At 35.3% G+C, this 24300-nt stretch overlaps 1 protein-coding gene across 4 annotated transcripts in view; it reads right to left on the reverse strand.

The window, feature by feature from the left end:
• Positions 1-24300, reverse strand: part of ANKIB1 (ankyrin repeat and IBR domain containing 1) — a 157521-nt gene that overhangs the window by 6395 nt on the left and 126826 nt on the right. For all 4 annotated transcript variants that reach the window (XM_081243410.1, XM_081243408.1, XM_081243409.1 and 1 more), the window contains 8 exons: positions 21131-21219; positions 14756-14886; positions 9160-9294; positions 8113-8199; positions 7957-8023; positions 5774-5919; positions 4242-4420; positions 3357-3408 (listed from right to left, as the gene is read on the reverse strand). In XM_081243410.1, coding sequence (XP_081099536.1) covers positions 3357-3408; positions 4242-4420; positions 5774-5919; positions 7957-8023; positions 8113-8199; positions 9160-9294; positions 14756-14886; positions 21131-21219 — 886 coding nt within the window. The remainder of the gene's footprint in view (positions 1-3356; positions 3409-4241; positions 4421-5773; positions 5920-7956; positions 8024-8112; positions 8200-9159; positions 9295-14755; positions 14887-21130; positions 21220-24300) is intronic.

Here is a 24300-nt window from a genome sequence, read left to right on the forward strand (position 1 = left end):
AAAGAAAAGCACTAACAGTTAAGTGCTTGTTAGATTGTTGGATTCTGTATTCTTTGGGACTACTACATACCATACTCACATCAAAGAATAATATGAGGTTACCTTTAAAATAAGATGTTACTTGGCTTCCTTCCTATATTAGTTAATACGTGGGGTTATCTACAACCCAGGCAGGGGGGAGTGTTTTCTATTTAGCATACGGGAAGAACACAGATTTGGGCAGATGTCCCTGAGTTTATTTTACATTTATGATAATAGTTTAAAGTGGGTTTGCTATCACCAGAGGCAGAATCTGGGCCTACCTGCTATTATCTGCATACAAATGTACTTCTCCAGACTTTAGCAACAGAGGAGACTAGAAGACAGGCCAGTGTGCATGACACCAGCATAAAAAGGCTAATTTTGAGAATCGTTATAGACTCTTTCAGTGATAAACAGTAAAATACTCAGGTTTATGATTATCTGGTTACTCTAGAATATTCAATATGCTTATGTTGTGAAAGTAACTGGAATAAATGAAAATAAGTTTTAAAACCCCAGTAAAACTTTTACATCATACAACTCTGGTTAAATTTATTCAAACTCCTTCAGCTATGTAAGCAATTGGACCCTAATTAAAGAATGGAAGGCATTCTACCAGGTTAGAAACAAATGAACGTAAGATACTACAGCGCCCAGAGAGATTATTCAGGTTCTTTAAATTTACTGCTGAGCTGGGGTATCATTTCCTCTTTTCCTGGAGGCCCATGATGCAAAACTGGATGACTGTTAATGTGTCATCATGGTTCACTGGACCACTGAGGACTACCATGTTTCTCAGACAAACATGGCAAGAAAACATTATTCCAGTTAAGATTTATCTTTAGGGAGAATTTGTTTACTTTGTACACTTGGTGATGGTACAAAGTTACTCTGAATTAAATAAACTATTTCTGACCATAGAATATACATATCTCCAATTGAAGAAAACTAAATGGTTAAAAAAACCTGTAAAAGAAACTTGTTATATTTATAATTATTCTGATAAAAAACTCAAATGGCATTCTCTCACCATGCAACAGGCTTTAAAAAAATTGTTTTCATAAAATTAAACTTATCTGAAAATTTCCATGGATTCCTAAGATCTTCAAGTAAGCATATGAAAAGGCTTTAGTTGGGATACTCCAAATGGTTTGAGAGTTAAGGCTATAGAGAAGAGTGAGAAGTTCTAGGATTTATAGGGAAAAAAGCTTCCAGGAGGTTTTTTTTTTTTTTGTAAATAATAATAGCCACCATTTATTGAGCACCAATTTTGTTAGTGACTTAAACAGATGCTTTAATCCTTCCAGAACTTCCATGGGGTGGGTAGATATCACCATCCACATTTTAAAGATGAGAAATTAAGGAAGACACAGCCTAAGTAGACCTTAAGTTATAGGGCTAGACCTCAAATTCTGGTGTCTCTTAGACTTTTCGATCATGCTGTTTCCTCTGGGCTCCAATGCCATTAAAGTGGCACAAAACAAATACTGATGCTTGTCAATGACTCACTCAATTTAGTTTAAAAAGAATAAGATGTAATTAACTTTAATGAAAAATATAAATTCAACCTAAAAGTCTACTGAAGTTGGGCAACATTTTTTTCAGAATCCATATGAAGGCAAAGAGCTAATTTTTATAGATATAATTTTGGCAGATACTTGATAGTCACACACATGCAGAATTTTAAAGGTTCATACTGTGTGGTAATTCTTTAGATCTGCAATAAGGTTTACATAAAAGCTTGGTATTCAATGTACCAAAGACTTTAAAGAATAGAAAACTGAAAGTGAATTAAATTATCCTTGTAAAATTTATTAACTCATAAAAAATAAATTTAAGAAAAATGTTATTCATAATTTCAGTTTTCAATCCCAAGAGAACAAGAGCTCAATAATTTTATTTATAAGTATTCACATGTGAGGTAAAAAGCCTGCCTATATTTTTACAAAATGAAATGGTGTCAGTCATATTAGCAGACCCTCAATATTCAAGAGAAATATTTTGAAATTACTAAAGTTATTATCAGAGCCAGAAGCCACAAGATGATGCATACATGACTGTGAATATACTGGTAAAGGTTTTATTTTTGCTAAACTGTGTTTCTACCTTGAAATACTGAAATCTTTGTATTCTTTTTTTGATAACTGAAGCTTGTTTATTCCTCCTTCTGGTGGAAGTTTCCCATACTATTCCCCAAAGCTGAAATTATACGATTACTTAGAAATATTCAAGCATAGGGTCAGGTAAAGAAAAGGTTCATAATTTGTTTTACAACAGAAATTTCATTAATATATTAAAATTTTTTTAAAAATTTAAGTGAATTTAAAATTTCTGTATCAGAGCTCTAAGTACAAATTCTTCCTCAAGTAAATCTTGTTTTGGATATATCTACCAATACAAAAGGCCACAAGGTGATTGCAAGTATCCTTAGCAGCTGAAAAGAGAAAGTATCTGATTTAAATAAACCACAGTCATTTATGGATAATAATCAATTCCACTGCCTTTCAGTTGCAGATAACATATGCACTGTAAATGATAAAGGTTTCATAGTTTGTCCTGCTGCCTTCCAAGAATTAAGTTAAAAGGTTATCATAATATAAGCGTCGAATGGTATACTGTTGTATAAAGAACCAGAAAGCAGAGAGAACTGCTAAAACCATTTAAAATCAGACTCAACAGTGACAGTGGCAATTTAAATCTCAGAAAATAGCAATGTGATTAAGATTTTCACTTTATCTTATTTCTATTTGCAGCAAATGTTATTTGCAGTATTAGTATTTTAGACCTTCTGTATTTTAAGATGGTATATCAACAACAACGAAAACAAGAAGAGTGTGAAAATCTTAAAGAGAAGCAGAGAGCAACTATCAAAGCATTCTTTCTGCATAAACACTAATGTCAAGTTTCCACCTTAGTAACTGAATATAAATCAATGCTAACAGGTTGTTTCAATAACTTAAAAAAAAGATTGTCTATTTAGGTTTTTAATAAATTCAGACTGAAACAATATTACAACTAGAAATGCATTTCTAATAAATAAAATTCATATTTCTTTTAATTAAAGATATTTTCCAAAAATGTAAGCTATAAATTGGCCTTCTGACTATTCAGTAATTAAAAATAAGAGAGGGTATGCATTTAATAATGTGATGATAATCCAATGAATAGGTAAATGTAGACTCTGCTGAGGCATTATTATTATAAAAGAAAGAAAAAAACATTGCTTACAATCTCAGTACTATATCTAGAATAGATGAGGGTGCAAATGCAAGCAGGATTGCACTAAGGAAAATTGTAACTAACCAAACCAAACCAAACCCGCACAAAACAATTACCTCAGGTGATGCAAATCCTAAATATTCCCAATCCCATGTTCCACCAGCAAAGCTACAAAGAAATTAGACATACCATTTGATTTATTATCAGTACTACACAGTACAAACAATCAGACCCCTGCCCTTTGAACATTACTTTTAATTCCTCTGCTTGGAACTTGCTTAACCAAAGATCAACTACTGAATATAATTAAAATGATTCTTTAATTATTTATTTCAAATTCTACATTGCTTTATGTTTGTATAAAATGGTGGAAAAATTAAAAATCACCATGCTAAACCGTAGTATTTTACAATTGCTTCTATTTTTATTTTTAGGGGGTTATGTAAAAATAAGGGTCCAAGGAATTTCTAATGCTTATAATTAATATGAATAAGAAAATATGCTTCAATTTATAATGGCAGAAGTAGTATAAGTGCCTGAAATAAAACAACCAAAACTCAACTGCTCTTTAATGGATGAATACGGATCACTTAAAAAACTTTATAAATATCAGATTTCTAATTTCTTTACAACTTCTTACCAAAAAATACAAATATGACCATAACAATTTGGCAAGGCTTCCAAATTCCACATTGTAAGATGCTTCTGACTATCAAAACGATGCGTTAGAATACTTGTTGAATTGAGTTCACTGAAGTGTGAAATTTACCTAGCCTAATTTAGTCTGAGAAACTATACAACGAAAAACCAAAAAATGAAAAAAATAGAAATAGTACTGGGGGAAAAAAATACCAAAAAGAAGTTAACATACTTTTATCAGCTATCCATATTTTAGGTATAAGTAACTTTCAGGAATATGAACCCTAGTTGGAGAAAAAAATAAACCTGCTAGCATTTGTGGCTGGTGCTAGGATGAGTTCCATGGTGTGTATCCTTTTCACCTGCGTCTTGGAGCTTCTGGTGAGTCTGCAGGAGCAACTCCCCGAGCCACAGATGCCAGGAACTCTTGCCTCTTCTGCTGTACAAGGCATGCTGCCTTGATTATCTTGTGGCGGGGTGTGCGAAGGTAAGGCCTATTGACTTTTTGGGCAAGGTCTTCAGTGACCATCTCTAAGTCTGTCTATGTTAAGAAGAGGAAAAAAAAAATTATAGGTTGAGTGGGTTAGTCAGTAGCAAATCCAGTGTCTGTCTGGTTAAATCTAACTCTTCTGAAATCAGAAATTAATCCAAATTTTATATAACTTCCAATTTAACATATGTTTCTACTTTGCACATTTTAGGAAAATAGCATTCATTCAATAGGCATTTATAGTAATGCAGTTGGTATGGATACAAAGAAGTAGTGAGTATAGTATAGCAGCTGTATAAAAACATTTATAATTTGTCTGTGTGAAAAAGAACTAATAAATTTCAAGGCATTGTACATGTAAGTACCTGACCACATGGTACAGACTATATGTAAATGCTGAAGGAATGTGAAGCAAGGCAAAACCTTTGTGATTTGGGGTTAGGTCTGGAAGGCCTCATGGACAAAATGAATATTCAGCATTGAAGGAAATGTTAGATATAAATTAGTAGAGGGGAGTTCAAAGGGATGACATAAAAACAGTAGCAAGGGGAGAAAGTTTGGTGACTTCAAAAAAAAAAAGAGGAATGTACAATGAACCTGGTCAGCTACACTGATGTCAGTTTGCTTACATGTTTTGTTTTGTTTTTGCAAGTACTCTTAAGTTTTTCAGTTGTACTGTTAAAATGAACTGGCAAATAGCAACTTTCCCATCTAGTATGTAATGTGGTTTGTTTCATTTTTGAAGATAAAATTCCTAATTACATAATCAGAATTAGGCCAGATTTCAACCTCAACCAGTTTAAAATAAACAAATAAATGTGGGGGTTTCCCTGGTGGCGCAGTGGTTGAGAATCCGCCTGCCAATGCAGGGGACATGGGTTCGAGCCCTGGTCTGGGAGGATCCCACATGCCGCCGAGCAACTGAGACCATGCACCACAACTACTGAGCCTGTGCTCTAGAGCCCGCGAGCCACAACTACTGAAGCCCGCAAGCCTAGACCCCAAGCTCTGCAACAAGAGAAGCCACCACAGTGAGAAGCCCGTGCACCGGGACGAAGAGCAGCTCCCACTCAAAGCAACTAGAAAAAGCCCACACACAGCAATGAAGACCCAACAGAGCCAAAAATAAATAAAATAAAATAAAAAAGAAATAAATGTGGTAGGAAATGTTTGCATAGCTCAGAACTCATTCAAATCTGCACAGTGACAAATTCAAACATAAAGAAAATTTCAGTTTATTATTGGTAACTTTTCCTTTATTTAAAAACCATTCTAAAAACAGAAACAAAATTGTTTATTAATTACACTCAAGTAAGATAAACCTTAGTTATAAAGTGGTTGAAAAAGGAGAAGATCTGTTTTTCATAGTAACTGCATTTAAATTTAATAAAAATGACATCTTACTTGCATGAGTTCAAAAATTTCTTTCTTTGTGCTTTTAGGTTCTAAGAAAAATCCATATGGATAAGAACACTTGAGAATGCGTCGAGTTTTTAAGAGCACGTGAACTGCATCTTCGATGAAAGTGGTATCTGGACAGCCTCCTTCAGCTATAAAGTAAACCAGGCACAGTGAAAAAAAATTTTTTTGCCAATACACTATTATAAAATTAAACAACCAAGTTTTCTTAAAAGAAAGAAAAAAGAACAAGGATCCCTAAGAAGAAACTGTTTGAAGTAGCTATATGATAGTATTTATTTGAACTAGACTAAAAACCTACATAAAACACTCATACGTTTTGCATTTAGGTGACTTGTATGCATTTATAAATGCAGCACACCCTGCAGTAGCCCAGGAGTACTGATGGCAGTCATGAAGGAATGCGTACATTGATCCTGGATTCTGTTCTCACCCTGTGAGTAAACAAATCTAGCTTTAGGTCAACTCAAAGGTTCCATGTTTTACTAAGTTTTTTAGGTTATCCCTAGCAGAATTTTACTCATTAAGAATTAGAACAAATGCCTTGCTAAAAAAAAAAAAAAAGCCTAATTATAAATTATGCTTCTGCAAAAACAACATTGTAAGGGAAAAGACACAACATTCTGGGGAACAACTGGGTAACTAATGCTAGTTAATAAACACTCCAGGGAGAGAAAGAGAGAAAGGGAGGAAGAGTGGTTTTATTTCTTCCTTTCCAAATCTTCTATCTTTTAATTCTTTTTTATGTCTTACTATGCTGTCTAGAACCTCCAGAAGGTTGAACAGAAGCAGTACTTTACATCTACAAATACTTATTTTATATTTAGTATGTTTTGGGCACTGTTCTAAGTATTAGAGATACGTCCGTGATGGAATAGACTGTAGAACCTGTGAGGATCTTTTCTTTCAATTTTTAGTGTGGACAATAATACTTCACGAGTTTGGTATTGGCTTGATATAGTTATGTCATTACTACAGTCTAAGAACTAGTAAGTAACAAGGAGACTAAGCTGCTATTGATGCTTTTTGTCCCACTCTAATTTATTTAACTTATGGTTATTGTTTTAATTAGGAAGTTATCCTCATGAAAATGGTGTTAGTACTCATTACTTTTATAAAATGGAGCAAACACAAGGGTAATCGATTGCATTTTAGGCATAAAACCTTTTATATATAAGCTGTGATTATTTTAAAAATGTGACTTTTTAGGGACTTCCCTGGTGGCACAGTGGTTAAGAATCTGCCTGCCAGTGCAGGGGACATGGGTTTGAGTCCTGGTCTGGGAAGATCCCACATGCCGCAGAGCAACTAACCCTGGGCACCACAACTACTGAGCCTGCACTCTAGAGCCCGCAAGCCACAACTACTGAAGACTGCATGCCTAGAGCCCGTGCTCTGCAACAAGAGAAGCCACCGCAATGAGAAGCCTGCGCACTGCAACGAAGAGTAGCCCCTGCTCGCCACAACTAGAGAAAGCCTGCACGCAGCAACGAGGACCCGAAGTAGCCAAAAAAAAAGGTCACTTTTTAAAACAAACATGCCAGAACCTGTACTCTGTGCAGTCACTGTGAGATATTATATTCTAATTATGTAACTAGTATTCAATCCATTTTTAGGAATGTTCTTTTTGAACTTCCATTTTAGCAACCATAAGTAAGCCCTATCTTGTGACTTTGCTTTTTGACTCCAATGTCCGCTATTTACCAGTGAGATGATTTCTCCCAAAACTGTACTTGACTTCTATTCTATATTAGGCACTCTGCTAAATATTCTCAAGAATCTTTGGGAATTCAAGTTACATGACAATTTGATGGCTTGTGAATCTTGCTCCTTTGACTAGGTCAGGGATGCCTTTTTGGGCCCATTCACTTTTCCCAACATTGTAGAGCATCATCAGCAGTGGCACAGGGTAAGCAAAACCATAATGTGTGTTTATCTGCCAGCAGCAGAGCTTGCACTAAGAGGAGCAGGTGAGGCAAGCAAGGTGGAAAATCTTACCAGAGGCCTCAAATGCTAAACTACACTCTGGGCTTCTGAAAACTCCAAACTGCCAAATGAGTAAATGGAGCTAAGGTATTCTTTTAAGGGTCTTAACCTCCTACCAGTGAAGTGACTTAAGCATGACAGCTATTTTACATTAATTATCACACGCATCACTTATAACTTACTTTCTTTGAGAGCTCTACTCAATTGCTCCATCTTTTCTTTGGCTGTTTTAAGAAGGCGCTGTTCTAACTAAAAGAACAGAAATAAATAAATATATCATTTTCTTTATTTATTCACAACAGTAGAGTTTAGCACATTTGAAATGATTTGGGACATACCTGATAGCTATGTTCATGATTTTTAAATCTTGTGTAGTAGTGCATAAATCTGTCAAGTTCCTGAAATCGTTTGTGTTTTTTCTCAGCCTAGGAAACAAAAGTCCACAAATGACATTTATAAATAAAAGTACTAGCTATTAAAATTGTTTTTGATCACTTCAAAATTTTATTAGTAACAGATAGTAGTGCATACAGATTTATCGATTATTTTGTTGAGAAAATAATAACCAATACATTTTAAACACTTCCCAGAACAAAGTCTTGTATTTGTATTCTCTGTGACAAACCAGTGAATCTGCAATTCCCAGAGTGTAAGGTAAATATGTCTCTCAAACCTTATGTTCATCAGATCTTCAATGTTTTATTATGTTGTTTATTGCTATGGACTGAAATGTGTCCCCCATCAATTCATATGTTGAAGGTGTAACCCCCAATGTGACTATATTTAGAGATAGGGCCTGTGAGATGATAAAGGTTGAACAAGGTCATTAGGGTGGAGATCTAATCCAATAGAGCTGGTGCCCTTATAAGAAGAGGAAGAGACAACAGAGCTTGCTCTCTCTCCTTCCTTTGAGGACATAGCAAAAAGATAACTGTCTATAAGCCAAGAAGAGAGTCATTGCCAAAAACCGAATTGGCAGAAATCTTGATCTTGGACCTCCTAGGCTCAAGAACTATGAAAAATAAATTTTTGTTGTTTAAGCCACTCGGTCTATGGTATTTTGTTATGGCAGCCAAGCAGACTAAGATACTTATTATATGCAATAACATAATATTATATTGTTGATATAATGTTAAAATTGTTTTTAAGTCATTTTAGAGACATGCTGGGATATACGTCTTGTCTAATCTTCACCAATATAAAAAAAGGAAAATTAAAAAAAACAAAGCTCAAGTTTATAGAGCTATTTTGTTTAAAGGCTACTCTAAAGTGTATTGAATTTAAATGCCTCATTACAATAAAGATAGGAAAAGAAGAAATGAAAAACACTGCCACTGGTATTAAGTGGCTTAGTTAGAGATCTTGGCTTCAACAGTTCTCTTTACCTCCACAGTCATTTCCTTGGATTGTTCCTCCACATGCTGAATGACTTCATAGCGAGTACATCTGTAATAACCTCCTGTGGAAGAACTATGTTTTTTCCATTCTTCTAGGCAAATCCAGCAAAAGTCATACTTGCACTTCAAAAGAAAACATATATGCAAATATCGCCCCATGTTAGTATGCAAATTATTTTCTAATTTCTTGTCAACCAACTTGTAGAGATTAAACAATCCTGCCTGTGTGACCAGGAACAAATCTTCTCAAAGACACACCCTCCTCTTTTTGAGGTTTCCTCTGGAGACCTTATGTGCGCTATGGAAAGATGTGGGGGTAGTTTAAAGTTATTGCTTATAAGGATAAATTAAAATCATAATATTATTAAGTAATCTCAAGAAAGCTTTAAAAATATCAATGGGATATTCTTTCCAAATAATAAAAACAGATCCTGACAAATGTTTCATTTTTCAGGTGCACAGTAATCTTACCTTGGTCTATAAGGCTCCACCAGTGTATTTGAAAACTTCTGTTGACTTTGACAAACTGATTTTTAAACTGGGAATAAGTTAAAAAGGCCTCTAATCAGAACAGCTAACATAAAACCTATCTCTCATTTAAAAAAAAATTCTCTTTCTTAATTACCATAATTTGCAGACAATGCCAAAAAATATGAGTATTCCAGTATGAAAATATATCTTTTTCTCTCTTAAATGCGTATGGATTTTGAGTCAGAGAGGTCTTTCCAATTTAAATCTGTTTTCTCCTGGTACTTTTAGAGTTTGTTTAAAAAAATATTTAAATCTTTGATCTGTTCAGAATTTATTTGGGTATTCAGTATGAATTAAACTTTTTTTCCACATAGCTGCCCAGTTGTCTCAATACCATTTACTGAACAGTTCATGTTTCTCTACTGGTTGGAGATGCCTCCTTTACCATATACTGAATTCCCATTTATGTGTCTACTTTCTGGGCTTTCTTTCTATTCTGTTTCATTGATCTGTAGATTCATGTACCAGCACCATGCTGTCTTAATTACTGAGCCTTTATAGTATGGGTTACTGTTTGACAAGGCTAGTTCCTCCTCACTGTTCTTTTTCAGAGTTTTCTGGCTCTTCTTTGTTTTTCCATGTGAACTTTTAATTAGCTTATCTAGATGCAGAAACAAAACCTGTTGGTACTTTTGTTGGAATCTTTCTATCCAAGAACTTTGTTATCTTTCCATTTGTTTGTCATCTTCTGTGTCCTACAGATAGGGGTTTTAACATTTTCTTCATGTAAGTCTTATCCATTTCTTAAGTTTCTTTCTAGATAAATGAGGTCTTCTCTTTCAGTATATATTCTATCTGAATGTTATTGGCACACATGAAGGCTATTACTCTCTGCATATTACTTCTGTACTCTGCTAGTTAATTGAATTTTTATTGTTTGCAATAGTTTTTCAGTTGATTCTTGTGGGCTTTCTAGGTATACAATCATGCTGGCTGTAAAAAATGACAATTTTCCCATCTCATTTCTAATTTTTATATCCCCAATTTCTTTTCATTGTCAAATTATGTTGACTGTTATCTCCAGTCCAATGTTAATAATATTTGCGATGGGGAGTATCTTTATGTTGTTCTCAATTTTAGTGAAAGTACCTCTAGTTTCCCCACTAAATATCATGCTAACTTTTGGACTAAGATAGATTTTTATCATGCTATTGCAATAAAAGGAAGAATCTATCTATTCCTATTTCTTTGTGTGTCTTATAAAGAATGGTTGTTGAGTTTTTGTCAAAGGCCTTTTTGGCATCTACAGAAAATTTACATGGTTTTTCTTCTTGTATCTACCACTAAAATGAGGTACAGTAATAGCATTTTAAATATCAAACCATTCTTGTATTCCTGGAATAAACCCCACGATTAATTATTCTTTTTTTAAAATTAAAAACATGTTTTTCATTGAAATATAATGCTAGTCAATTATTCTTCTAATGCACTCTGCCAGATTACATTTGCTAATATCTGTGAGTATTTTCCCCTCCAATATCTTATTTAGGACTCATGCATTGTTCTTCATAAATTAAGATGGATCTACAGTTTTAATTTTTATAATCTTGTCAAGTGCTGGTATCAAGGTTCTACTCAGTTTATAATAATAATTTGAAAGTTTCCAGTTTTTTCCTTTTTTTCTTTTTGTCCTGGAAACAGTCTGAATCACATTGGAGTTAACCTATTCTTTAAAGCTTTGATAAAATTCTACTGTGAAACTGTTAGGGCCTATTGGTTTTAAAGGAGAGAGCACTGAAAAACTCTTTCTTCTACAGAGTGAGTTTGTTTGGATACTTCTTCTAGAGTTAGTTTCAATAAATTATACTTTCTTAGAAAATCAGTCCATTTCTAATCAAAGTTCAAATTTATCTGTAAGAGTTGAGCAAAGTTATCTCTTATTATTATTTTAGTTTGCTTTATTGATTAGTCCCCTTTTTAAAAATAAATTTATTTATTTATTTATTTATGGCTGCCTTGGGTCTTCGTTGCTGCACACGGGCTTTCTCTAGCTGCAGCCAGCGGAGGGCTACTCTTTGTTGTGGTGTGTGGGCTTCTCATTGCGGTGGCTTCTCTTGTTGTGGAGCACGGGCTCTAGGCGTGCGGGCTTCAGTAGTTGTGGCATGCGGGCTTCAGTAGTTGTGGCTCATGGGCTCTAGAGCGCAGGCTCAGTAGTTCTGGCACACAGGCTTAGTTGCTCCGTGGCATGTGGGATCTTCCCGGACCAGGGATTGAACCCATGTCCCCTGCACTGCCAGGCGGATTCTTTACCACTGCACCACTAGGGAAGTCCCAGTCCCCTTATTTCTTATATTGTGTATTTGAACTCCCTCACCCCCACATTTTTCTTACTGCAAGCTTTGTGGTTTGTCTTATTTTTTTCCTTCAGAAAACCACTTTTGGATTTATTTATTAGTTGTATTGTTTTTCAGTTTTTGACTCACTGATTTCTGATTAAAAAAAATTCTTCCTCCTTGTTTTCAAGTTTGTTTTTCTCATTTCTTGAGTCATATCCTTAATTCATTCCTTATTTTGTATCATTTTAAGTGAATAAGGCTATGTACATTTCTGAATTGCTTTAAATATAGCCCTCAGGTTCTGAAAAAGTAGTTATTTATAGAAATTCTTTAATTTCCATTTTATTTTTACTCATGAGTTGTTTGAGAGATTTAAACTTTCCAAATGAAAAGGCTTTTTGTAACTTTATTATTCATTTCTATTTTATTCCATTATGATCAGAGAATGTTGATTATACCACTCTCTATTTTCTGGATTATTAATTAGATTTTCTTTGATGATCAATGGTTAATTTTTTTGGTGAATGTTCCATGGGTACTTGAAACGATGGCATGAGTCAATCTTTTCAGGATACAGAGTCTGAATATATAGTAATCAGATATACCTTAGTCATTATGTCAAGTCCTATCTTCACTTATTTTTTCTCTACTTGGTGTGTCACGAACAGAGAGCTGAATTAAAGTCTCTGTCCTCACTTAGCCCTTCACAAACATGTTCTTACACAATAAATTGTGTACTTGTTTCCAGGTTCTGACAGTATGCAAGTTCTTTTGTTGCCTGCTAAAAGCAAACCTTGTGCCTGATTTGATCCAAGTACCCTTCAGTACAGCTCCATTGATCTCTCAAAATTAGTGGCAAAACTTTCTACAAATAGCAAAATTTTACATTCTATGATAAGAAAAAGAATATAGAACTTTAATAATTTTTTATTTTTAGTTGCAGCAGTTTTCCACAGAGCCAGATCAATAAAATTACTATAAGTGATTTAAAATGTGTAAGGATGCAATATTTAAATAGCTTCCTGAAAATTATCTAAAGGGAAATGAATACAGAGAGTTTTTAAAATAAATGAACTTATTTTTATAGGGCCAAACCTGTCATTCTTTTAAAATGTTTGATTCCAGAAAGTAAAAACTATCTACTGAGTAATAATCAATATTGAAGCATTAATAAAGGTATATTATGATTTAGTCATTGTGTTAGAAAATAGATTCAATTACATATTACCTGTTGTCCCACCTTCACATTTTAAAAAAACTGTAGAAGTATAAACACTTTCACTTCCTAGATGTCTCCTTTTATGTCATGAGAATTACTCATCAGTTTCCTTTGTTCAATGCAAATACTTCAGATGGTTAAATAAGACTACATTTACATAGTATGTAAGTAAATGTTTCTTTTATATGCAAAAGAAGTTTAAGCAAAAATCTGTTTAAGATAAATTACCTTACATCATTAGCCTGATTAATTCATGAAAATATTCATTCACTCAATACATATCTATCAACTATTTACTGCTGGTAGGCGCTATGACTGAAATAAAGGTAATGTTGGATCTCGCCCTTTTATTAGTAGCCCAACTGCTTATTTTTATGGTCAACATGTATTTTTTTTTTTACACATCTATGTAGTCTATATCAGACTGTCCAAGAAAAAACTAATATGGATGTTGGAGATAGGACTGCATATAAATGAAATAATTTTGGCCTGATCAGCTAAACTAATAAGCAATTCTGAGCATTTTACTCAGAACACTACTAAGTTTTTCTTCTTAGGAAATCACTACTGTCTCACTAAGACAATTCATTCATGTTAATTTATTATAATATAAAATCATCTGGTAACTGTCATTATTTTTGAAGTCATAATAATAATGATCATTAGCTTCAAGGTAAAAAATCAAGAAGTACTTAAAGAGAAGATACTGATATATTTTATTGAAATCTTAACTATGTGGGTTTCTTTCACATCCTAAATTAGAAAAATTATATTGTTCTTCTCTCAATAATTTTAAATAATTATTTTTATATACATGGCATTCCCAAGGAAAAGGAAAAAAACTGAGATATTACAGTTAAGCAAAAATGTTCATAAATGTAGGCATGGATTAATAAAATATTATTAACTTAATTCCAGAATATTTGTTTTAAATATGGTAGTTTCTTTCTATGCAACTAGGTCAGGAGGGTAGGCTTCTAACAGTAATTATTTATAATAATTTTTAGCCAAGTGACATTTTCATTTTCAATACAGTAATGAGTTACTTATTTAATTGATGATTTCATTAGCAAACCTAAAGTCTGCCCACTGTTTTGGGCACCTTTCTTATATAGACATCAGGATTTAAATTTGGACTTAGGGGGATTGCTTGGGGCCTGACTAGGACCTTGAGACTATGCTGTGTGCTCCAAAATCAGCTTTGCAAGAGATCTATGTAAGGTAGCACTCGATCATCTAACATTATTTATATATACACAAAACTCTCTCAGAATCCTCACTGGGGGAGTGGGTGACTGGGAGGGAAGGACTCAGGCATTTCTGATCTGGCCAAGTGCCACTGAACCCTTACCTTTATTTTTAACATTCATCATGATTGTAAAATTTAGTAATATAAACCAACATTTATGTTATTTAACAAAGAATGTAGAATACAATCTTCTAGAATCCATCTGAAAGCCAATAAGATACCTATGCTTACAGCATTTCTTCTTTGGATTCACAATCAAATGAAAGTTCTAACTGCAAAGCATGTATTGTACAATCCTCTTTAACTTACCTTAGCACACTGCATGTGATTGCATCCCTCATTCTTCTGTATTGGAGACTTACAGTTAGCACAAGGCTTGGAGTTAGTTAACAACCAGAGACAATTGGCAGCATCCTCATAAGCTTCACTAACTCCCACAACTTTGGGATATAAAGCACAAATACAGAAATAAATGATTTAGTGTACAACTCCAGATGGAAAAACACTCAAAGTTTTCTTTGCAGGCTGTCTCTCAATTTTAAATATATACTTATTTTCCTATTAGGGTCTATGGCAAAGTTTTTACCCATGATTATCTAAGACAAAGTAAAACTGAATCCAATGACATATCTGAAACTAAATTCATCATTTCCCCCAAATCTGCTTTCTCTATCTCCTGTCCTGTTAAATGATATGATCATCTACCCAGAATCAATCCAGGAAGAGCATGATCTTGGACACCTTCCTCTTCCCCTCATCTACTGTGTCCCATTGATTCTATCTCTTCCTCTTTCATATCCATCTTCTCTCCATTCCCACTTCTTACTGCTTTAGCTAGGATCCTCCACACCTTCTTCCCAGACAATTAAAACACAGAAACCAACCTAGCTCCCAGATCCTTCTCCCCCCACCCTCACAACCCACACTATATTGCCTCTATAAAGTGATCTTTTAAAAATACAAATCTTTAAATCTTCTAATTGCTCCCCACTGACTACAAGATAAAATCAAACTGTTTTAGCAAAGAATACAAAGCCCTTCATGATTTGGCCACTAACTACTGGTAAGGTCCTCCCACCCTCTATACCCACATCAACCTTATACTCTTCATCATCTTAAACTCTGTTTATTCTACTTTAATTTGAGATCTGCACTCTTAAAGAATGTCAGGGTTTTTAAAGACTCTAACTTTTACATTTTATGTTCTATAAATCTCCACCACCACCCATGCAGAGATCTAGGGGCTGGAGAGAGTGGTAGACACATAATTAAAAAATTATTTTTTCCTGCAAGAATGACAGTAATGAAGTTTGTTTTCTAACTTCAAGTACATAGGGAAGTTCTACCTTTTCTTTACTGAAAGAGACGTCTGAAAACCACTTTGAAATCCTTGAGAGTAGTCCATTCACTTAAGACCCTCATTATATGCAGATATTCTAGGAAGGGTTGGGTAACAGGTTAGCCCTACTGTTGAAAGCAGGGGAGAAATCAGAAGTTTTGAAGTTTAAAAGAAAAAGTTACTCAACCCCCAGATTTAAATCCCTGGAGAGGAAAGGCAACAAAGGTTTGGGATGTCTGACCCCTGGGAACTGGCTCTGCATATGAACTGGAAGAGATGAGCACCAGCAACAGCCCTTTGATGGAGCCTAGCAGTGGAGGAGTGGAGGCAGGGGGTGTCTTGCTGCAAGGAACCATGGGTGCCTACTGACTTAAGGTTGTGTCAACGACAGAACAGCAGCTACTGCTGGACTGTAAAGCATTGGTTTTCAATTCCACATAGCAGAGAGAAACAATAGCAGCAACGAACTGCTCAGACTGCACTCCATTTCTAAGGCCACTTGGCAGAAGATGGTTTGATTAGGGTGTTGGTACAGAGAATGCTCAGATAATTTGGTGGAGAACAGGAGTTTCAGAAGGAACGTACTATACTTAATGGCTATGAAGGTCAGCTGTGAAGGTAATGCTGTTTACAAAGGGTATTGCTATAAAACCTAATCACTAAGTACAGTGTCTAATTTTTGTTTAAAGTAGTGGTCTTTCTCCTCCCTTTAGCATCAACACTATTTTTAGCTCAGAGGCTCCAACATATTCTTATGACCTTTATTGTCCATTGTTATAATAAATAAAGCACAAAGCCATTAAAACAAAGCAGCTGTGTGGCCTGCAACATTAACAGTTTTTTTCTCCTCCCCTTGGAGAGAATGCTAGTTTCTGACTGCATTCTAGAGGATTACATGAAGTAAATCATGTTCAGAAAATAACCAACTATTAGTACAACAAAAACTTGAACTGGAAGAAATGTCTTTACTACCTGTGCTCTGAACATGCTAATTTCATACATCTGCCCGTTGTACATACTTTTCTCAATACCTGCAATACCCAAACTCCCTTCAATCTACCTGGTGAGTCTTCTCCATCCCTACTGACTTCCAAACTCTTCACTTCAGATGCATGTCTAATATAGCTTGATCTTCTTTCCTTAATAATCTAGTGTGCTTTTAGGTCTCTTTGTAAGAAAAATTAACTTCATTTAATCAAGTATTACAGTATAAAAATCTAAGATCTATCAACATGTGCTCAAGTGAAAACAAAGTTGCTTTTAAAGACTGAATTCTTAAAAGACTATTGAATTTCAATCAATAACCATTACTGAGTATGTACTATGAAAAAAACTGGTCTTAAATTTTTATAAATTAACTATCATTTCACAGAAAATACAATCATTCCTGCTTCTTGCTCTGATTAGCTGCAACAGAAGCAGCTTCAGTACTGAAAAACAGTATTTCAATCTTTATATGGAATTAATTCTTTCAACTGAGCTCAGTATATTTTCTAATATTTTTCTCATCAATTAGATTTTGTCACTCCTTTTAAGTCTCATAACTCAAAGACTTTGGAAAACTAGGGATAAGGGAGAAAACAATCTCATGAATCTACAAGTTCGGTTGAAAATTCTTATGCCAAAGATATGTGACCATGACCCAAATTAATATGTGAACCCAATACAGCATTAAATCATACTTTTCTTTTTTGGAGTATTATTTTTGTATATTTAACAGTGATGTTCTACTTAAGTATTACAGTGGCCTATTATTGTTTGCTTTTAGCCTTACCCTAAATTTCATAAACTTAAAAGTGGCCATTAATAGTCTACTGGTTACCACCAACTTTCACTGTGGTGATTACACATCAGTACAGTGAGACAACTTTTTCTCAGCAATGGGGAATTTTCTCTGCAGTCTTGGCTTTGGCTCCCTTTGCAGTGGACCACTTGCGGGTGTCCTGGGTCTCTTGCCTCCTACCCAATTTTCTAAAGTTCCTCCATCTTTCTGCATTAAAATCCTATTTGGGACTCTTTGAGGACTATCTTCAGTTTTTACTTGAGGTCTCCCTATCTCTGGCCACCAGAGGTAACCACGTATACACTGTGTACACCAGTTTCTAGTTCTTCTATTTCTCTTCTCTCTTCATTATCAGGATCATTATCTTATGCAAGGACAATCTGTCACAGTCCCTCCAAAAATCTGTACTGACTAGCCAGGTCATTCTCCCTCTTCTTCTCTAATAAGACTTATTTGTGAATATGGAATGATTGATCCAATTTTACATTGGCAAGGGATAACTAAAAATAGTCACCCATTTCAAAATACTTGCTTTATATCTAAAATCACATACTTCTGGCCATTTTCTACTCAAGAATTAAATACTATACTGTACTAATTACTTCTTGTGGTGCATTAACTCTTTTAGGCAACTGGTAAGTACACTAGATTAATAACTTAATAAAATGAAAAGTTATCTTCTTACTTCTCCTGTAAACACCTTTCCTCTCCCATCTGTATTGCCTGTCTTGTTCAAGCCCTTATATCCTCTCACCTGGACATTTTGAAGTTGTCTCAGAAACAGCTTTCTTACCTAATATCTCAGCAGTCCCTAATTCATCATCCACACTTCCACCTGAATGATTTTTCTAAGCAAACATCTTCAGTTATCACTTTCCTACTCAAAACTCCTTTTTGGTGTCTCAGGATAAAGTCAGACCTCCCAGCATTACATATAACCCCCACCCCTGCACATGCAGTCTCATCTCTCACTGCACCTTTGCACTGGTTGAACTGAATTATTTGCAGTCCTTGAACATGCCGTGCTATTTCACAGCCCTACTTTACCATGAGCCTAGAATGCCCTTCCTATTCTGGTCTGTGTGAAGAACATCTATCAGTTTTCAATACAGGGCTTATGTATCAATTATTTTATAAAGCTTTCCTTACCTCTTTCCTAGATGATCTCCTAACTAATCTGCTCCATTGTCCCTCCCCTCCCTCACAATGTATCACAGGTATACTGTTCTCTCACACCACCTTTATACTTATTCTTCTGAGTTTTGTACATACCTGTCTCCAACTCTAAAATATAAATTTCAAGAGCATAGAGGGCATCTTATTTCTGTATTCTAACATAAAACAGCACTAAATAAATGCTAAAGACATAATGAAGATACTATTTAAAAGCAACAAGTTACTCCTAAGTTTTCTCAGCATTTTTTCTGAACTGGAGACAAGCACTTCTAAAAGCCACTGGACAATCTCCACACATATGTCCTACAAGTACCTCAGGTGCAAAATGCCCACAACAAAATTCATAATTTTCCCCTGAAAGTTACTCCTTTACCTGAATTACCTAAGTTCACCAATGACATCATGATCTACCCTTGACCCAAACTAAAAATTCACCTTCCTACTTCTGACCTAACTCTCCTTTAGTCTACCCTTCCTAGTTATCAGTTATCTTGATAAAAATATCTTTAACAATGCCACTTCCCTATTCAAAAAATGCATTCTATGGCTTATTCTGTTAATAGGAGAAATTCAGACAATTTGGCAAGAACCCTCACAATCTGGCAACACCTACCTTTCCAGCCTCATCTCTCGCAAATTTCTCCCATGGACCTTAATTTTAAACTCCACAGAATGTATAAAGAAATGCAGGTAGGTGGGCAATAGCAAGCCATTTCTAATAGAAATATAGATGTTTCTAGGTGTCAGAAGCAGGAGAAGAAAACAAAGTCCAGTCGTCTTGTCATGTTTAAAGGTGTTGAAGGGTAATGGTATTAATCTCTTTACGGAACTCACACACATAGACATACCCATACACAGATAGGGCTAATGGGTGGGTATCCAGAGAGCAATGGCAAGCTCTATCTGGTATTCAAGAGAGAGATACAATGAACCTGGGGAACAAGAACAATCTATACAAATCTTTTTGATTTGGGAAGCAGGTAGTCAAAAAATATTTGTTGACTGAATGATGAATGTTCAGGACAGAAATGATTAATCAGCCCTCACTAAAAAATATCCTAAAATTATCCGCTTCCCTTTGCTCCCATTTAAAGGACATGAGCCTTCTCATCATGTGAAAGGGATCGTCCTCATTGTCGATTAATAAACTGGTATTCTGGTTTACCTAAGTAGTGTCTTTTCCATGGATCTGAATAACCCCGAGTCAGTGCACAAAATCGATCTTGTGAATATAAACTGCTGAGAACAATCTCTCGGGCAATGGTATATTGCCCAATATAATACAAGCCTTTAGGGACTCATGGCTGCCAGCCAGTCTCTCCCAGTGTCACTTCAGCTGCTGACATTACCCACCACATCTCTGCTTCTGTGGATATGCTGAAACCCAACTCGTATCTTGCTGCTGTCAGGAAGATTCCTTAACATCCTCTGTCCCCAATCTGAGTTAGTGGTTTCTGTTTTTGTATTCTCATCTTTATCCAACTGTGTTAGTTAACATATGATACTGTAACTATCTGACTGCTTCCCTCCTAGCCTCTGTACTCTTTGAAGGCTGGCATCATCTTTATTATGTGCTTTGCTCACAATAAGTGTAGATGAAGTGTGTGAATTCTTAATCCTCATCTGCAATACTTCAAACTAACACCATTCTTTAAAATGTTAAAAACCACCAAATTAGTTTTCATTTATATTAATTTTATGACAGCTGTCTTAAAATATTTACTTCAGGAGGTGAGAAATTATGGCAAAGCAGATATATTTACTTGTCAAACATGGGAATTGCTATGAGGAAGGCTAATTCAAACCCATTCTGTTTCCCCTGTGTCACTCAATCCAATCTGTTAGCTTCCTATCTGTACAATGGGACAACTAGCATCAATCTCATAGCATGTGTGTGAGGATTAACAGAGGTAATATATTTATAGACATCTCAGTAAAAATTAGTTATAGACATGGCATTTAATGTAAGTAAATCTACAGAACCACATAATAGCAAGAAATTAACTTGCTTTATCCTCCACGGTAAGTTTCCAGGGAAATAAGAAGCTTCCTCTCAGTACAGATCATACATTTCTTCTCATGAAGTACAGAAAAGCTAGTTAGCCCACCCCAGGATAAAAGGGAAGGACTATAGGAGCAGAACTTAAATGTGACCCCTGTTTACCCTGGAGTCCTAATAAGTCCGTTAGAAACATGGAACCTGTCTATGCTTTCCCCCCTGGGATCTCCAAAAGGATGTTGGTTAGAGGGGTTAAAAAGGCGAGCTCTCGCATTAACAAACTTGAAAACTTAAAACTTCATTTTTAAATGAAGACTCTAAGAAATAAAACCACGTTATCTTTTGAATGCTATTATAAAATATGTAGCTATCTAAAATTCCTCTTACGTTCTTCTGGTTTCATTTCAGTTATTTTTTGTAGCCAATTTTTCCATGTTTGGCAGTCACAAGGCTCATGGGCTTCACCAAGGCACTCCCTAAAGAGGAAAACATGGAAAAGGCAATTTAAAAGTATCCTTCATCAACATCAAGGTAAAAGAACAGGTGGGAAGTACTGTTCCAAATGTAAAGTTGAGAACACTGAGGTACAGTGACTACTGAGAGATGAAGCATTTCAATAGAGGAATTGGAAGCATGATTCTAAAGCTCGATGCCACTAGGACAGATTTTCTTTCATCAGTACATTTATTCACACATTTTAAAAAGTTCCAAATAGATTACCTAATATTTATAATTTAGCCTCTCATGCCTTAAGAGCTGTAAAGTATTTTTTATCAGTTGGGTCCTGTCTCACTAATAGTTTAAATTCTTGCAATTCAATGGGTGTTCCCCTGGCCAGCAGCATTGCCATTACTCAGGAGCTTGTTAAACATGCAGAAGAACAGGACCCATGAGACCTACTGATTAGAATCTGCATTTTATCAAAATCACCATATGACCCTTCTGCATTTTAAAGTTTGGGAAGTACAATTTTACATCACATTCTTGTCATTACTTTTACCTCTGAATCCCCAAGTAACAGCAAGGGCAATCTAACTTACTTTCAAGTTTGATAAATTCCAATTTTCTGTCTTATTGGAATTTGGCAAATTTTGATTTAAATAATTAAAACTGTATCAATTTATTATTTGTAACTTCATTATATATTCTTTCTATAGGTATATAAAAGTCAAACATTAGGGACTTCCCTGAGGGTCCACTGGCTAAGACTCTGCGCTCCCAGTGCAGGGGGCCCAGGTTCGATCCCTGGTCAGGGAACTAGATCCCACATGCCACAGCTAAAAGATCCCTCATGCCGCAACTACAGATCCCGCATGCTGCAACTAAGACGCAGCACAGCCAAATAAATAAATAAATAAATAAATTAATTAATTAATTAAAAATTTAAAAGTCAAACAAAAATGACTTAGAGTCTCTACAAATTATTTAATTCAATATGACATTATATTCTGTAGCACAAAGCTAATCATTCTAGTTAATAACAAAACATCATTTTGGGCAAAGAAAAACCCAATCTATGGGTGCCATCATCATCACATCATCATCACCAGTCTCATTTTAAACAAAGATCTTTTCTTTTTCTTAATTTTTTTTTCTTGGCCAAGAGGTATGTAGGATCTTAGTTCCCTGACCAGGGATGGAACCCGCGCCCCCTACAGTGGAAGCACAGCGTTTTAACCAATGGACTGCCAGGGAAGTCCCTAAACAAAGATCTTGTTTACAAAGTTTAAGTTAAGAAGACATGCCAACTGACAGGTAGAGTCTTAACTAACTATGAGGTAACATTTCACTATATTAAAAATGTATCAATTCTACTTCATACCCATTAGGATGGCTACTATTTTTGAAAAACAACAGAAAATAACAAGTGTTGGGAAGGATGTGGAAAAACTGGAACCCTTGAGCATGGCTGGTAGGAATGTAAAATGATGCAGCTGTTATGAAAAACACTTTGGTAGTTCCTCAAATAGTTGCAACAGAATTGAAAACAAGGACTCAAACTTTTTTTTTTTTTTTTTTTTTTTTTTTTGTGGTATGCGGGCCTCTCACTGCTGTGGCCTCTCCCGTTGCAGAGCACAGGCTCCGGATGCGCAGGCTCCGGACGCGCAGGCTCAGCGGCCATGGCTCACGGGCCCAGCCGCTCCGTGGCATATGGGATCCTCCCGGACCGGGGCACGAACCCGTATCCCCTGCATCGGCAGGCGGACTCTCAACCACTGCGCCACCAGGGAGACCCAAGGACTCAAACTTTTACACCAAGGCTCATAACAGTATTCACAACAGCCAAAAGAAGGCAACAACTCAAATGTTCACTGACATATGAATGGATAAACAAAATGTGGTATATACACTCAATGGAATATTAGCCATAAAAAGGAATGAACTTCTGATACATGCTATAACATGTAATGAATTTTGAAGACATTATGCTAAGTGAGATAAGCCAGACACAAAAGGACAAATATTGTATAACTCCACTTATATTAAATATCTAGAATAGGGAAATTCATAGAGACAAAGTAGAATAATGGTTACCAGCAGCTGGGGTCGGGGAGGGAGGATGGGGAGTTATTGCTTAATGGCTGTGGAGTTTTTGTTTGGGATGATAAAAATGTTCTAAAATGGATAGGGGTGATGGTTGCACAACACTGTTAATGTACTTAATGCCATTGAATTGTATACCTAAAAAATCACTAAATACCTGGAAAGAATAATTTAATTTTCTTAAATTTCTGACTTATTACCAAATCTGGCGTTTGGGAAATCTTTTCCATAACTGTGGTTTTATACAGCTCCTTAGTAACTTAGTGATAACTTAATAGACATTAAAAAAATATTGCGTTGATTAAAAGTAGAAGTAGATGGCATCTACAAAGTAGATCTTTCAAAGTAGATCTCTGAAAACTAACACATCAGAGAAAATAAGCCTTAACTTCTCCAAAGTACAGTATAGTGATGACAATGCTATCAGATGTAATAGGTGACTGATAATCTGGATTATGCCATGTGTAGGAAGACAGAGTATTCTGATAGAAATAATGAAGATAGTGGAATGTTCTACAGATACTGGAAAACTAATTTCCTGAAGAAAGTTTTAACCAAGACACCAATGACTGGTAGCAAATACTCTGACAGACAAACTGTAATTACACAGGATAGCGGGAGAAAGCATTCCAGGTTCAGTTATTAAGGGCACAGAACTTGTTGGTGAACAAGTTATAATAGAAAAGGTTATCCTGTGGTGGGAAGGAAAATGCCTACTCCTACCTTCCCTCCCAACAATGAATATATTCAGTTCTATCCAAGCAGACATCTCTTGGGGATAGCTCTCAACTGATTCTGTCATATGTAGTTCTTAAAAAGAAGAAACTGTTATTGGCATTTCTTGTGGTTTTTGCAATCATTTTTAGAAAATATTTTTGAACTTTTGGGGGAAAGAAAGAAGAAAACCCAGAATCACATGCTTTTATTTTATAAAGATCTCTCTTGCAAAGCTTCCTTTTGCATGAAGCATACTTTCTCTTTGAAACACTAGATAAGTAAGGGCAGCAGAAATC

Source organism: Mesoplodon bidens, assembly GCF_964165515.1.
Source record: "Mesoplodon bidens genome assembly, chromosome: 9".
Lineage (NCBI taxonomy): Eukaryota > Metazoa > Chordata > Mammalia > Artiodactyla > Ziphiidae > Mesoplodon > Mesoplodon bidens.